This window comes from Oculina patagonica, chromosome 3 (assembly GCF_052425735.1).
Source record: "Oculina patagonica isolate OP01 chromosome 3, crgOcupat, whole genome shotgun sequence".
Taxonomy (NCBI): domain Eukaryota; kingdom Metazoa; phylum Cnidaria; class Anthozoa; order Scleractinia; family Oculinidae; genus Oculina; species Oculina patagonica.
Genome location: NC_135760.1, coordinates 5,570,161 through 5,587,415, shown reverse-complemented (window position 1 = coordinate 5,587,415; position 17,255 = coordinate 5,570,161). Strand labels below are relative to the sequence as shown.

Sequence of the window (17,255 nt, the reverse complement as noted above, 5' to 3'; positions counted from 1 at the left end):
CCTGATGTATCATGAGAATACACAATCAATACAGTAGAGAGCGGAAATCGCAGAAAACAGTGCGACCTAATTTAATAAATGCTGCAATCGAAACACCATCGTTCATAATATAATAAAAATCTGCAATATCACAGCGACAAACCGATGAGTGGTGCCGGATCTCTTGAAGACCTGGATAAGTAACTTAAAAACACCAGGAAAACGAAAGTGATTTACAAGGGAATAAGCAAGTTAAGTGATTTTTTTTCTGTATTTTCATCCGTGTTTTTTGGTGCTAGCTAAAAACAGTTTAGCGCATTTGACCACATTTCAACTAATTTCCAAGCTCTCTTCCAGTTTTTTCCACAAAACGCTTCACCGACCAGTGAGCCTGCAGGGGCAACCCAGCGGTATGCATGAAATCGAGGCTGACAGTTATCGATTTTTTTTCAGTTTCCCGCGCGAAGCACATGCCCGTTGGAAGCCTCGATCATCATGGCGGACAAGGTTGATTCCAAAGAATTGAAATCTGAGGCCAAAGAAACCGCAAAGGTCGACAGAAATTACCTTGAATCTCTTAACAAGTTCCTAAGGTGCTCGATAACACCAAGGAGAGCCATGCAGCTGATGAGCTTTTCGTTTATTTCTGATGATTATGTTTTAGGATGCGGAGTCAAACAATGCAGAACCAGATTCGAAGCAGGACGAAAAGAACGGGCAAAATGAAGAAGAGGAGGAATCAAGCGAGGGGGAAGAACACACAGGTAGTTGTATTTCGATTACAGAACGTCGATTTGATTCCTACTGTAGCGAAAACCTACTCTGTCTCATTCTAACAGCTTATAATAACTTCTAGCAGTGGTTAGTCAGGGTTAGTAAACATAAGGTTAATTATCTCGCAAACACTTCAAATTAACACTCTGTGGTACAAGAAAGCAAAGTTTACGATTGTCGTCCCACTTGTTCATCGCTAGTTGCACTCAGTTTGATCTTTGAATCGCAGATCAGTCTTTGCATTGCATCCAACTTCGGTCCAAGCTATGGACTGTTTATTAATTAGTTGGTAATGACTAACTAATATTACCAATACCGTTTAATACTTGGTTGCCAATAAATCAAGTTAGTAAACTTAAGTGTCTTAAATGCATAACAGTCTTAATATCTGCTCTTCTCATATGACCCAACAGTGATTATGTTATAATTTATCCTTACCATTTTGATGTATGTTTGCACATAAAAACAATCATTAAAGCAGGCAATTCAGTTGATTGAAAACTAGGTGAATCTCATGACAAAAGGAAGGAAGAAATCACCATTGTTACAAGAACATGGCTGAGCAACAGGTGTAAGGGCGAAGCATTGGTGGTTTTCAGCCCGGCATATCCAATCGAACACCAATCATTCGATTGGTTTTTGGTAATCGCACATAATCGAACTGAATAAAATTTTGTCAGTCGAACAAAATCAAACGTTCGATTAACGAACAGTCGACAATCAAACAAAATAACTCACAGCAAAATAGTTGTTTGATTTTGTTCAATTACCGAACCTAATCGGAAGATTGTTGTTCCATTGGGTTCGATTGATTTTTGGTTCGATTTTGTTCGATTGGATACGCCAGGTTTTCAGCCGATTTCATCAAAACTCTAAAGTCTTAACTGTTAATCCTGCAATGCTATGATATTTTACATGTTCTAAACATAAAAACCATTAAATTTTCTATGCACTGTGTTAGGAGAGCTACATGCATGGGCATAATTTTGTTTTTGTTTTTTCCTGTCTAAAGGACTTTATGACAAGCCAGTTGTTGTTGAAGGCAAAAGAGCAAGAAAGAGTACTGAGTTTCTTGTGAATCAGAATCCTCCTACTTTCAACAAAGAGACCAAACCTCTTTTCTTTGAGGTAAAGCAAATATCACATTCTTTTGAAATTTACTTGTTCTAGTGGTACACAGGGATATAGCTAAGAAAACCCTAAGCTGGCCCATCAACAAGCCCAGCTGGCTTTTCTTTGCTTACATGTGAAATTCCAGCCAGATTTAAGATCTCTTTCAGCCGGTGAAATTTGCCGGCAGCCGGCCCCTTAACGACATCCCAGGAAACAATATGAAGGGGCCAGGCTTTTAGCCGGGTGGGTGTCCAGGAGTCCTATGGACGGCCACTTTTCAGAGAAAATTAATATGAATTGAATAACTGTATATAGAGGGTTTTTTAGCAAATTTGGAAATTTTTAGATACCGTTGCACTCATAACTGCAGAAAAACACCTTGCATGGACTCCCATTTTTAAAATCCTGGCTAAAAGTCTGGAAGGGACAGTAAAGAGTGTCCGTATTATGGAGGTGTCCATAGTACAAAGGTATAGTTTTTATGAATTTTGGTCTCTTTCTAACTAAGTAAACTGTCCACAATAGGGAAGTGTCTGTATTATAGAGGTGTCTGAAAGGAGAGGTTTGACTGTACAAAGGCTTGAAGGGTACATGGCAGGGCTCGAGACTAACGGTAGCCAACTAGCCAAAGGCTACTAAAATTTAGGTTTTGGCTACCAGGTTTAGCATTCCTACTAGCCATTTGGCTAGTGAAAAACTTAGAAAAGTCAACTGTTCTTGATAGAAATCAATATACCTGACTAGTGAAAAATTACTTTTGGCTAGTAAAATCTGACATGTCACTTGCCAGTAAACCAGTGAGTTAAAAAGTTAGTCTCAAGCCCTGACATGTCATGGTTCGCACGGGCCTGGAGTACTCCTTGAAAAACTGCCAAGTCCTTGAAAACTCCTTATTTGAATAAGAAGTGCTTGATTTTTATTGAAAGCTCCTTGAATACCTTTTGAAACTGCAGCAAAATGAGCTCATTTTGACATCAAAAGATTGGGGAAATTGTTTTTTAAAACATCTACCATTGGTTGAGAAACACATTTGAAGTCTCAAAAGGGCAAAGCTCTTTATAGCTGGACAATTTGACAGTGTTTCTTATTCAATGTCAACAATGTAACATATTTCAGTGACAAATGGCATCCATATGGCTTTGGTCTTTTACAGGGCAAAGGAGAATCATTAGGATCCATTGAAAGAAGTGAGTATCTGATTACTGAACAGCGATGTTCACACTAGAGATCTGTGTATCCAAGGCAGACTAGAATGCATCAAGATGAGTTATTTTTCTCTTACTGTTTGGGTTTGTCTTTATTTTTGTCGTCTTCCAGGATGTTGAAGCTGTTAATGTTGTATATTCATTTTACCGCCGACCGGTTAGCTCAGTTGGTAGAGCGACGGACTACAGTGCGGGAGGTCTTGGGTTCGAGTCCCAGACCGGACCAACACTCAGGGTCTTAAAATAACTGAGGAGAATATGATGCCTTTGCAATAACATCTGCAAATGGTTTGATATTCTAGTCTTCTTGGATAAGGACGATAAACCGTATGCCCCGTCTCCTGCATCTTCAGTGTTATGGTCAGCAGGGAACGTAAAAGAACCCACACGCTTATCGTAAAGAGTAGGGCATGGAGTTCCCGGTGTTGTGGCAGTCTGGTCTTTGCCCATTGTATTGTGCTTACTATGAAATGCTCGGAGATATTAGATGTATAAGCTACTCTTCAAATCCGAGGGTAAACAAAGTGATGATGATGGAGGCCAGTGTAAAAGCCAACACACTCACATACTAACTCTTGGATTTTTATTTTTTCAATTTTATTCTAGCAAATTATGAAATAGGAAGATGTAATGCAGGCGAGCTTAAACCACTTCACAAGTTATTGTATGGGAGAGACGGACGGGTATGCTTTACAACATATAAATAATACATTCCGACCTCTATTAAGCAGCCACAGTGGCCACTTTCCAAAGTCCCGATCTATTTGTCAGTAAACTGCTGTATTTGATACCTCTATTCAATGGCCACCTCTTTTAAATTTTTATTTGTTACTGTATACTTGTTTACAGAATTTTGCCTAAAGTTTTGCTGGAATGGTACATCATATAATCATGACACTGTTTTAAGCACTTGATTAGAAGTAATTTATTATAAGTTGTACACTGTAATTGAATACATTGTACTGAAAATTAAAGTCATGTTGACCAAAAAATAAGCTACAGTATTTCAATTACATCATGTGAGAAAATGCTTGTTTCTCTGGTTTTTTTTTTTCATCAGGTATTGGAAATTAAAAAGAACATAAGAAAGTTTAATGGGTTTGCTTTTGAAAAGGTAAGTCCCAGAATCAAGTTGACAAAGTATATTTCAGGCAGCTTTGTTATTAAAGTACATTGTGTTGCATGGTGAATACCATGTATTATAAAATAATTAAGATACTACGCGCGCTCTCATTGGTCGATAGGTGTGTTTAGATGAGAGTATGTAAACACGGTTGTGACGTCACGGTTTCTGTGTTTCCCGGCACAATTTAAAAACATTGTAAGTTAAAACTGCCAAAAAGACTTGTAAAGTAACGTCAAGTAAAAATATTAAAGGAATGGAAAACAATACCAATTCCGGCTTTCTCTTCCTACGTTAGCCCGAGGAAAAAAGCAAAAGAAAGAAGAACCACAGCGCTTTGCCTGCTTCAATGATCGTGAGCGCTAGACGAGCTCGTGGAGGGAGCTCAAGCGAACGACAAAATATGCAACAAAATACGCAGTAAACATTTTTTAAATACATTTTTGCATTTAAGTACTACAATAATATTCCCTATAAGACATTCTTTAGTAGAGAAAAATTATAGGTCAAAGCAAACGAAGCTATATGCTACAAATTAATCTTAAATCCAAACTTTGCACGGCCGATCGGTTGCCGTCTTTTTGACGTCAAATATGCTTAAAATGCGATTAAAATGACGCTTAAAATGTATTTTCTCTGAGCCTTTCTCAGCGTAAAAATTCTACTGTTACATTGGCAATAATAGTCATGAACTTCTTTCATTCAAAATGGGCTTAGGGAAGAGGAAAGAATGGAGATATTTGTCAGAAAACCCAAAGCAGAATTTGTTCTCAATTTGAGGTTTATTCTACGCTTGAAGAACATTACAAAGACGGAGGAAACGACAGTAGAAGAAACCGGACTCGTTTAGATCGCTATCTTAACAATTTACCATACAATAAATGCATACCATTGCTACCGGCCTCGCTAGATCCGCTGCTTGTGTTATGATTCCTAATTATCCTGCAAAACTTCACAAGGCATGGCAAGATTTTTCAACCGTGTTATCGGGCTACCAAATCATTCAGGCAAGTTCACTTCACTTTCAAGAGCAATCAAGCACATTGACATTCATTTCCAGCTTAAATAAACTCCTCATCTCGAAGTTATTTCTTTACAGAGCCGTATTTTTTAGCATTTCTTTTAGTTTTTGTCAAACTTTCCATATTTTTCTGCAAGATTTACGTGGAATCGCTTTCGTCGACACGGCGCTATTTGCCATAAATTTTAGTAAACTCTTATAACACGAATTTTGATTGGTTCATGTGTTGTCAAATGCGCGTTTTGAGAAAATCTATTTCAATCAAGAATTAAATAAACCAAATCCCCTTTATTTGTCAAATTATTTTTGAAAAAATATATTATAAAAGCAATAGAGGACTTTTTTCCGTGTTTACATAGCCTCATCTAAACACTCGGGTGGTTGGGAGAATTCTTGAAAGTTATGCAAACCCTCGACTGCGTCTCGGGTTTGCATAACTGTCTCAAATTCTCCCAACCCCCCTCGTGTTTAGATGAGGCTATGTAAACACGGAAAAAGTCCTCTATTGCTTAAATGTATCAATGTTCTCTGACTGGCATGACTCACAGCCTTTCCAAAGGTTTCCATGTCTTTCATGCAAAAAACAGTTACATGTACACTTAGCAGTAAAGCTTCCAAGCCCAGGTCTGAGCTCTGCGAGCTTCTTGTCTTTCAATAATTATTGTTACTATATTAACTCTGTAAAATATAGTTTTCACTTTATTTTTTCATATCAACAGGATTCCAAAGAATATGAATCAAAAAAGCTTGGTGTAGAAAGGTAATTACCGGTAATGATTGTTTGTTTGGTTTGACACCAACTCCATCTTTCCATAATAACTCATTTTAATTATAATAGCTTTAATTTGCAATTGCCAGTATACCATTAGACTTGAGGAAGTCCGAGGATTTAAAATGGTAATTTACCAATGACTTTAACCTTTCAAGTTGGGGTATGTTAGTTTTGGTGGTTTTTCTTCAGATTTCTGAAATCCTCTCTGATGACACAGCTTGGAAAATAGATAATGCTAAAAAATCAAACATTTCACACTTAAAATGCTGGGTTAAGTTCAAAGGATTTGTTATATTTTACTTTCGTAGCAGATTTATAGCTTTAAAAATATTGTGTGATTCTGGTCGATCGTCATCAATGCCTTGTAAAAGTTGCAACGCCAGCACATTCCACGATACAAACATAAATTTGTGTTTGCATAAATGTAAATTCTGGCCCGCTAAAGCATATTTTTCTTTCATAGCATGAACTTAAAACGCTTTAAAATCAAATAATTATTTCACACTAAACATTCTTTGTTAAGACCAAAATAAAGAGAATTTCCCCTCTGTAACCGATTTGTAGCTTCTAAACATTGCGCGACTTGAAGCCTGACCGAGTGGAGGTTCAATCTGGGAAAGGTCATAGACAAAACAAAAGAAAATGCGCAAGGCAAGAACTACGCAGCACAGTTAAAAAGTGGTCCCTGGTACATGAGAGTGGTTGCTTAAGAAGCTTTTTATTTCAGTGTTTTATTGATAGCTAGAGCTGGTTGTTTGCAAGTGTGCTTGCAAGGAGAGCTTTGACAGTATTTATTTTGTACCTGTATCATGTTTCTTTTTATTACTATTTTAATACCGTATTTTTTCGATTAAGTGCCCAACCTTGAATAAGCGCCCACCTTGAAGGTAGGAAAAGTTAATAAGTGCCCAACCTCGAAAAAGCACCCACCTCGAATAAGAGCGCACTCCCCCCCCCCCCCCTTCAAAAAAATACTGAAGTGTACAAGAGGAGTACTTTGATTATTAATGAAGCTGAGATTGAAATTGGCTGAGTAGAGACTTCCCCAAAGACCGAGTTTTGTAAGCATTTTAAAGAAACTTTCAATGAACAGTTAAAATTCTGCTTTGGCACATCTTCACGTTTTATTATTATTCATTGTTTTGTTGTAAAATAAACTTACTACTTGCAAGAAATGGTGAAAGTTTAATAAGCGCCCACCTCGAATAAGCACCCACTCTCAAGGTACAAAAGTTTAATAAGTGCCCAGGGCGCTTAATTAAATAAATATAGTAGTTACATTGTATTTTTTTCCATAGATTTACAAATGATGGTCTAAAAAGACTTTGTGAAATTTTTGACTTGGAAAAGAAAGGAAATCGGGTAAGGCAAGCCATTTTTAGATTTCAAGAGTGATAATGTAGTTGCTTGTCAAATTCCAATTTGGAAGTTGACTTTTACATTATTTATTAATATTGTTATTTTATTTGTAGAGTGATCTTCTAGAAAAAGTTATGGATTTTCTTATGTCACCAAAGTCTTCAGGAAGAGTGAGTACTGTTTATGTTTATTGTTTTGAAATAATTACTCAAAGAGTTAAAGTACAAGTATGCAACCAAAGTACAATGTGTTGTAGGTTAAATTTTTCAGGCTAATTTGTGTCCAACCTAGGTTATTTTGTCTCAACCTGAAGATTACCCATCTATATCACCCTTGTACAACCCTCCAAGTTTATTTTTTTCCTTAGTGGCCATTTGGCCACTGACTGCTCAAGTTTGGTCACCAGTGAGAAATTTTAGTTGCTAAATTACATGTAAGCTCATGCTTTCAATCCTTTTTTTCAATTATAGTCGCCTTCGGTTCCAATTAAGTCGTCAGCTCCAAAATTTTAGTCGCCATGGCAATTAAAATGGTCTTAACTTGGAGGGTTGTTGTAATCTTATCACATAACTGTAGTTATCTTCAAAATCTGTGTAATCCTTGGAAAAGATAATTATAATTATTTCATGTTTACAGTACATGTACATTTACTTCATAGACATCTGAAGTGCATTGATGTTAACTTGTAATCCTCCACATTGATAAATTATTATACCAGAAACTTGCTTAAATTGAAATTTATAATTTATTTTTTAACAGCCTGCCCCTCAGCCAAAAGCGAAAAAAGCAGAAAAGAAGAAGAGAAAAAGAACAAAAAAGGGTAAGGTTTCAATGGGAAAAATAGTAGACGTCGGTCACATTGGAGTGGAAGTACATGCGCAGTATGAAATAAAATTGGTATTACTACCCATTTTGCCCATGCTTAGAACATCTGATCAAAGGTTAAGTGGACACAGGGTACTTACATATTCCAAACATGTTGAAAATTTGAAAAAACTGTAATCAATAACAGTAATGGTATTATTAAAAATAGTGAAGAGTGAAATAAAAAATCCATTGCGAGTACTGAAAATCTAAGGGCCTGATTACATGAAGGTGGCGTACCCCCCTTTCCATACAATCTCTCATTTTTTCTTGATCACGTTTACATGATAGGTGGGGTAAGCCACCTAGGCGGGTTGCCCGGCCTGTCACATTTGCCATGCAAATGTTTCAAGGTGGGGTAACCCGCCTACCCGGGGTTGACTCATGTTTAATCTGAAAGTGCGTCAAATGCAAACCACACTATATATGGTTGCCTACGGTTTCAGATACGGCTACAAACCAGACAAGCTTTTCCTATATTCATATTCATTTTAAACATGATAAAGCACTGGAAATAAATGTGAGCATAATAATAATAATTATTATTAATATAATGCTTCTAGGAAATACAGGTAGTTGTAATGCCAGTGAGTCTACATACTGGGATTGCATGGTTGGAAGAATTTTTTAAGTTTGTGAAATGTTTTATTTTACTTCACTTTACTGTATGTATCTCACTGGTTGTGTCTTTGTTGCAGATTCCTCAAAAAGTAAAACACCTTCATCCAAGGTATGTTCCTTGATTCCAAGAAATAATTGTTTAATAAATTCTTTATTTGAAACAGGAATGACAGTACATGTAAATTAGATGGCTGGTTTAAAACTCTGCAAACTTGAAAAGGGACACCATCCACAATGCATTGACTCTGATCTTGAATAGTGGGTTGTTTTCACCTTGTAAAAACATAAATGTTAATATAGGGCATTGTGCTCAGTTAGTCAGGGTTGCCACAGGTCAGGAAATGGTCAAGGAAAAATAAAATTCTTCAAGGTCAGCCAAAAGTTTGGGAATTTTATTTTGAGTCACTGCCAGGGAAAATTGAAATTACAACACCTTTGACTTAACACCATTGAAGGACGGAAGAACTTTTTCAGGTCAATGTGATCTCAGTGATGGTCTCCTTTTGAAAGCAGAGGCTGAAGGCTGCAACTTTTTGTGACATATTTTGTATTATTTGGTCAGGGAAATTTGATTTTTATCAGAGAAAGGTCAGGGAGTTTTAAAAGCTGATGTCTGTGGTAACCATGACACTAATAATTCTTAGGTAACCTTTGAAATTTCTTTCAGTCCAAAAAGACATCTGAAACTGTGGAGAGTGGAGATGATGCTGACGAGGAGGACGAAGAAGATGAGGTTGAGGAGGAGGAAGTAAGGGGCTGAACCTCATTTTAAAAGTTATCATTTGGTTAACTTTTAAATATTAAATAGATTTAGCCAAACCTAAAAGCGGAGCTCCCCAGTTATTTACTTTGCCCTTTTTGTAAGTTCGATTTTACTGGCCGTTGACAGAAAAATACTGGACTTGAGCCCGTGATCCAATGCAAGCCATTACTTGGTCAGTGGTAAACTTTAAAAAGGCATTCGACCTCGATGAGTTTTATATCTGAGTCTGCCATATGGACATGTGATACTAGTCAGCAGATTAAATGATTCAAGTTTGAGCCTTGGCAGGGGTCATTGTGCTGTGTTCTTGGGCAAGATACGTAACTGCCATAGTGCCTATCTCCACCCAGGTGTATAAATGGGTACCGGCAAATCTAATGCTGTGGGGTAACCCAGCGATGGATAAACATTTCATCAAGGGCAGTGGAAATACTCCTAGTCCCTCCATGATACAAAAACTGGGATTAACTCTCAAAAGCTCTACCGAAGTTGTATCCAACTTGAGGCATTATGTGGCTTAGTGGTTGGGTGCTGGACTTGTAATCCAGAGGTTCCAGGTTCAAATCCTCCTCCCTTTCGCTTGATGAATTTGTATTTGGTGGTCCCGAATTCAACTCCTCAGCCCTTCGTAAATGGCCACTTGGTCAGCCTTCTATCAGTCGGGATTTTTAACTAGTTTGTGTTTATTTGAAATTAAATAATTACAAATGATTTTATGAGGCTGAGCTAGTTTTACTATTAATAATTTTTATGATAAGCAATTACCCCTGTGGTTTGCTTAAAGCCAAAATGCATCACTCTAATGCACAGTGCTTTGTTAGTTACCCAGCAGTATACACCTTTAATAGCCTTGAAAACTTTGTACAAAGACTAAGTATAAACTTAATCTTTAAAGCTTCCTCTCTCTTCTAATTTCTTCCATTTAGCCCCCTAAGAAGAAAAAGAAGGTTGAAACCACACCTAAGAAGGTAGAATCGTCACCAAAGAAAGCCAAGGAAAAGCAAGTGAAAGAGAAAGGGAAAGATAAGGAAAAGAGCAAAGAAAAAACAAAATCAAAGAAAACAGGAGAGAAGGCAAAGAGTCCTAAAAAGAGAGACCCTGTCCCTGTTAAAATAACAGCTTTGAAGAAAGCCTCACCAAAGAAGAAGACTCCTAAAAAGGGTATGTTGTAAAAAAAAAATGTACTGCATGCACTGTGTTGATCAATGGGTGATGGGTGTGGTTGACAGATGGGGTAAAGTTTACTGTTAGAGGTACAGGTATGTAGCTGAGGGTGGGTACTGATGAGAGGTGCGGCTACAGTGAGTATGCAGTCAGGGATGACTGATGAGGTACATGTAGTGGCATTCTCTTCCCTATACCCCTTTTTGTTTGTCTTAGCCAGCAAGGCCTTGGCACAAAAACGAAGGGCTCTGGGATCACAGGTTTCAGTTCTAGATTCTAAGACGTCCGGTCTTCATGTATGCAGCCATGATGCTTCAAAAGATTGCATGATAGAGTCATTGTGTTTTTGACTTCCGTTTGTTTCAAACAGCCCATCAAAAAAATTCAAATTAATTAAAAAAATCCTATGTACCCAGAGCCCTTCAATTCTCATGCCATGGCTTCGCCGACTAAGAGAAGTGATAAGGACTATGAGGACGAGAATACAGGTAGTGGGTGGTACTAACTGTACAGTCATGTAGATCTAAATGGCCTTGGAAACTTGGGTGCTGGCAAATAGTTTGAGCAGCGAGACAAATAAAATATTTATGGCAAGGCATAAGTTTTAAGTAGACATATTTATACATCAAGTGGGGTCACAATAGACTTAACCAACTTGTGCACATTCCAAAAAAAGAATGAAAGCTAGTGTTGTGTAGGCCACTTGTTTGTGGCAAGAGGTTTTCCCAAACAACAGTGGAGTGGGATGATGTAACTTCTCATATTGTTTCACTTGTTACAGTAGCAGAGATGCATGAATATTTAAAGTTTAAGAAATTATTATTAATTTGTTTTCCAGAAAAACCTGCACCAGTAGAGGATTCATCCTCTGATGAAGAACCCTTAGCAAAGAAGTCAAAGAAGCAACCCCCAACGGTAAGGAGTTCACTTGTTTGTATGGCACTGTAAGACTGGACAAATGAATGTAGCAATCAGGGCTCAAGACTTTCTTTTTTGCTAGCTAACCTATTGGCTAGTGACAGCTTTGATTTCACTTGCCAAAACCAATTTTCTACTAGCCAGAATTCTCAAGCTAACTTAGGTTTGGGCAGAGGCACCTTGCTGTCTTCACTGGCTCTGTTATCATTATCTTTAAGGTTATTTTTAGGTTACTTTTTGGTAATTTTAGCTTGTCTGCAGTCTTTGATGATTTCGTACATGATGACAGTGTACTTGTCTGTTCTGGTCTCTGGGAGTTGATTTTGATGTACGGTTTTCTTCCAATCAGATTTCTGAAATTTTAACTACCTATTTTGACTAGTGAAAGGGCAGAACCTATTAGCCAAAACTGCATTTCTACTACCTGTGGCTAGTTGGCTACCGTTAGTCTCGAGCCCTGGCAATAAGTACTCTGCTTCATGCTACAGAAGGATTCAACTTTTACAACTACTGGTAAATGTAATACAAAATCGAATGTAAAATGTTGATTGGTGGCTGTGTTCTGATTAAATTGTAGAATAGTGAACTTGAGAAGATTGTCAAAGATCTCCTTGATGGTGCTGATCTTGAACAAGTGACGATGAAGAGTGTGTGTAAACAGGTGAGTTGACCAGTTTGACGGAACTTGATGTCATCCTCATCAACCCTTTAGATGCCCAGTGGTACATAGGGCATCAACAAGCTTTCCTGTTGCATTCCTGTTGGCCCATTGCAAGGCACAAGGCTTGCCACCAGTTAAGGGCTGGGAAACTGAGAGAGGTGAAAAGTAAGTGCATAGAGCCTGGCCTTTTCCCCTTCACTGGAGCCTCTGCAGAGGAGAGAACTCTGGTGTCCATCTGGGAGCAACTTTAGAGATGTTGGTTGATGCTCTATGGAGCATGTGACCAATCCAGCTAAAAAACAGAGTGGAATTGTTTTTGTAATTTAAAATCCTACTGCTCTTGAATCTGGTTCAATATAAAGCTTTGGCTTACTAGTAGATCTCTAGCTATCATGCTCTGCGGCGGAAATAAACTACGCAAACGGCAGGAAATACGTCTATTCAAGCTGGGCACCAGTCAGCCACATGGTCTGAATTCAGATTTTCGATATCTTTAGGTTGTCGCGCGCTCTTATCGCGCGCGCGCCTTTGAACTTAAATTTGTTTTCATGGCGCAAGTCAGCGTTTTTTAACTGAAATCGATTTTCCACTGATGAAGGGCTAAGCCCGAAACGTTTGGATTTTTTAACTATTTTAAAGGCATTTTCAACTCATTTAGTGAGAACTTTATTATACTTTTGTACTTTTACAAGTGCCACGTAGCACAAGGAAATTTATTTTTCCATTTATCATTGATCTCTATCTATGCTGGTCCTTGTCTGTAAAACCAAGTCTGAATTTGTCACATTTTCTTTATTTACTAGGTATATGATATGTTTCCAGAACATGATCTCACATCTAGGAAGGACTTTATCAAAGAAACAGTAAGGAAGGTATGATGAATTTTCTGGGGAAATTTAAATTCAATTATAGCAAATAATAATATCTTTTGTAAAACTTCAATAGAAATATTAAAACTAAAGTTGTCCGATGCAGTCCCGATGCGGCGCTTATTTGACATATTTCGTTAAACTAAAAATGGCACCACAAAGCAACTCTAAAACAAACTTGAACACTGATTTCTTTTCATCTATAGCAATATTTTGCAGTTCAAAGTGATTGTTTTACCGTTTGCCCATTAGTTTTTCCATTCAAACATTCTTACAATATGTAGCTCTGTTAATGTTGTGAACGCTGTAAACTTTGCCAGGGTAACCTGCGCCACTTCTGTCTTAGCAAGAGACCAATACTGACAATCAAAAGACGCTCTTTTAAATTACTGTAAGAGATAAGATTTTTTGTGGCGTCCAAATTTTAAATAACTGCCGCCCTCAAATAAGCGCCGCACTCGAGGCGCGAAAAATTTAATAAGTGCCTTGGCGCTTATTAGAGTAAATATGGTAATGAAAAATTAATGCACAAGAAAGTTTTAAAAGAACATTGTAATCATCTGTCATGCCAAGGACCATATAATGCCTTGAAATTTACTTACTTACTAAATTGCTAAATAATTACTGTTACTACAGGGGCGGATACTGGGGGGGTGGATAGGGTGGATATCCACCCCCCATTTTTCAGTAAAAAAAAATTCGAAATGTCACTTTATTTGAAATAGAAAATAAAGAAAGAAAGAAAAATTAGCTCTCCCTCATGTCTGGTTGTTGTTACGTCACATTTCGCCGTCTGCCGCCACTTAAGGTTAGGGTTAGGCCGTAATGGTCTGCTATCCACCCCCCCCCCCCTTTTGAAATCCTGGATCCGCCCCTGTACTGTTACTAATACTTTTACTACAGACTTGTGTTACCAATTTCTACTACTAATTGTATTACCATGTAACTTATCTGAGAAATAAATCAAATAATATTCATTTTCTGTCTTTATTTCAGGTCATATCATGAGAACAACAAAATACTACATGAAAAAAAAAATATAAACTTTAACAAGTTGTAACCTTTTTATTCTTTCACCAGTCACATACGTGTACACTTGTTTGTAAAACTTTATTGTAGCAAACCCCTTCTTTTCTTGTCATTTAGGCATCTTGCAAAATTTATTACTTTGCAATAGACAGTCATGTTTAAAAAGCCTCATGCACCATTACTTTTTTTAGTAAAACTTTGTAAACTTTGTTTACATCTAGAGACAAATTAAATCGGAAAAAGAAACAGTTTCATTCTGCATTTAAACAGTTACAGGTTCTAATTCTCTTAAGTGTGTGTACAGAAGTTGATACACTTCTTTATTTTTTAGAAGAAATATAAAGAAGAGGTCGTCTCTTCTGAAATCTAGACATTTTAAGATTTTCCTATTCCATAATAATTATTGTACCCATATAGCCATATGCACCATTATGTATAAAAGTAACAGGCCTAGTACTGGTTGTCTTCAAGGTTGATAACGCTGTCCACCATCAAGTGATAGCATAGTTGGTTTCGTTAACTCCGTCCAACCACGGCAAAGATCTGCAGTTGTCAGACAGTTGTTTCTAATCTGGTTGAGCTTATCTAATAACAGACATCCAGCCTTGCTAGTCATTTTTATTTTACACCCATTTTAAGATGACTTTGTTACAAGCATAAAATTACAAAGTAGTTCATTGGTTTACAACAGATTACAATGTTTTTCAAGTTGATTCTTTTCCACTGCACACTATCTTAGGGCTGGCTTACACTTGTAATGTGATCAGAAGCGAAGGCATAAGCAAAATCATAAGAAACATGTTATGACCAAACACTGAAATAAAAAACAACAGCGAAGTAGGAAGCTTGATGGAATCAAAAGAGTTTATCTTTCTTGTGAATCAAATTCTACTTACGTTTTTAGTGAGGATAAGGGAAACAGAATCAGAAGCATAAGCAAAAGAAATTTGCTAATGAAAAAATTCATTACCAGTTGCTTACAAACTCTTTTATGAGTGAATGCAAAGCTTCTGCATATGCCCGGTGTCAATTTTAAACTAGATTATACAGTAACTCACTTCTGATTCTGACAACCTTCCATCGCTATTGTAAACTAGCCCTGAGTAACTATTTTCCTTGAGCATATAACATTCTAATAATTATAACAAGGCAACAATATGAGCAGTTAGTCCAAAACCAAATTAATTTATTAACTTTAATTTCATGTGTGATGTTGTCAACCAAGAACATTTGTTTTTTCAAAAGAACAAAAACTTTTAACCTCAAAAGTCATGTAAACTGCAGCAGTATTTAGTTTTAAAATGATCACTGATATTAACCAATGTATACTTTTTTAAGGCAAGTAATTTATTCTGGTATCATTAATATCTGCTTGTTGATGTGTAATTTGTACATGTATGATACAAGTGTTTTATTCTCTATAGTTAGTGTAGTTAGTTTTGACTTTTATGCATGAATTTTATTTTACCACAGATGTATCTTCAGTTTTAAATCAATAAAGTTAAATCTTTATGATTAAGTGAATAACCTTTTTAGTGAAGTTTTCTTGTTGATAACACAAGCAAATTGAACAATACCGTGGCAACTAATATTGTGGTATTACGGATAGTTCTCATGCTGAAGAAGGAAGTGCATGTATTTTTGCACAAAACTCTTGCTAGTGTGCGACCATTTAAATGAAAACTATTGAACACTTCCTTCATGGGGTACTGTTAGTTATTACTGTACAAACACTACAAGTTGGCTGCCTCGTACCCAGGCGCTACGCTTTATACGGAATTATACGGAATCGCAAGGGATCATGGGAAGGGCGAAAGAAGCGAAGCTCCCCACTTTCGATCACGCCTTCCCTTGACCCTTTGCGTGCTTTTTCCAGCCTTCCCTTGACTGTTTGCGTGCTTCGCCAAAAGCTCTCGCGGCGCCTGGATACGAGGCAGACAAGTTGGTTCTAACTGAAAACAACCTGACGGACAAATTTTGACATCACCTGACTTGTCCCAAATCAATTCTGTTATACATGCATCCTTGTTACAAACTATTCAACAGAGAACTAGAGCAGTCAGAATTTTTCCTGCTCCATTGCTATGAACACTGTTAAAAAGTGCTTCATGGATTACATTTTGAATTGATGAAAAATCGAAAAAACAATTATTTAATTTTGATTAAAAAACTCATAAATTATTCATAAAGAAAATACAAAGGAAATTAATGTTTAATGAGTGTCTTTATATCTGATAAAGACACGGCTAAACTTTACGTCCAATTTTCTAGGCCAAAATAACCCCAAATCTAAATATTAGTGCAAGAATGAGTTGATCTACATCAGGAGATTTTTAAGCCGTTCAATAAATTCGCAGTTCGTGTATTATCAAGTCTAAAACACTGCTGCTCATTTTTTAAACATTACTTAATTATTCCTGGAAGGCAAGGTGACCTAATTGTTTGTGCGCTGGACTTGAGCAGTCCAGGTTCCAGCCCTGGCCAGGGTCATTGTGTTGTGTTCTTGGGCAAGACACTTTACTCTCATAGTGCCTCTCTCCACCCAGGTGTATAAATGGGTCCCCACGACTTTGATGCTGGGAGGAGGAGTAGAAATACTCCTAGTTGTTTCATGCTACTGAAACCGGGATAAGCTCAGGCCTGATGGGCCACTAGACTCTTAGGCAGACTTTACCTTTTTACCTAATAGCCCAATTTCGATATATTAAAATTCAGCCTAAAACAATAGACCTCAGGACGAGGCTCGGGGGACTAAAGTATAGAGTTTGTGGGGTTTATTCCCCGGAGCCTCGTTGTGATGTCTATTGTTTTAGGCTGAATTTTAAAATATCGAAATTGGGCTATTATGCACAGTATAGGGGCAATTGTGTTGCTGGTATTTTGGGGTACAGGGTTAATGTTTTAAAATTATTCCATTATTTTTGTTTTTACAATCAACGTCATTTTCCATGACTGACCACTCCAGATTTTTCATAACCCATACCAACCATGTAAGAGACTAACAAACAGGCATGCATGCT

At 37.2% G+C, this 17,255-nt stretch overlaps 1 protein-coding gene and 1 non-coding gene across 2 annotated transcripts; both read left to right on the top strand.

Annotated features, from left to right (window-relative positions):
- Positions 1-395: 395 nt before the first annotated feature.
- On the top strand, positions 396-15,754 carry LOC144645138 (protein DEK-like). The gene is given in 18 exon segments (XM_078504618.1): positions 396-427; positions 429-531; positions 644-743; positions 1,766-1,881; positions 3,020-3,053; positions 3,678-3,754; positions 4,132-4,185; positions 5,935-5,975; positions 7,286-7,349; positions 7,460-7,516; positions 8,106-8,166; positions 8,909-8,940; positions 9,499-9,579; positions 10,521-10,755; positions 11,597-11,673; positions 12,254-12,337; positions 13,141-13,209; positions 14,203-15,754. Coding segments are annotated over 18 exon segments (1,329 nt in total). The 3' UTR covers positions 14,215-15,754.
- On the top strand, positions 3,224-3,297 carry Trnac-aca (transfer RNA cysteine (anticodon ACA)). The gene has a single exon. It is a non-coding gene; the product is annotated as a tRNA-Cys (tRNA).
- Positions 15,755-17,255: the final 1,501 nt, after the last annotated feature.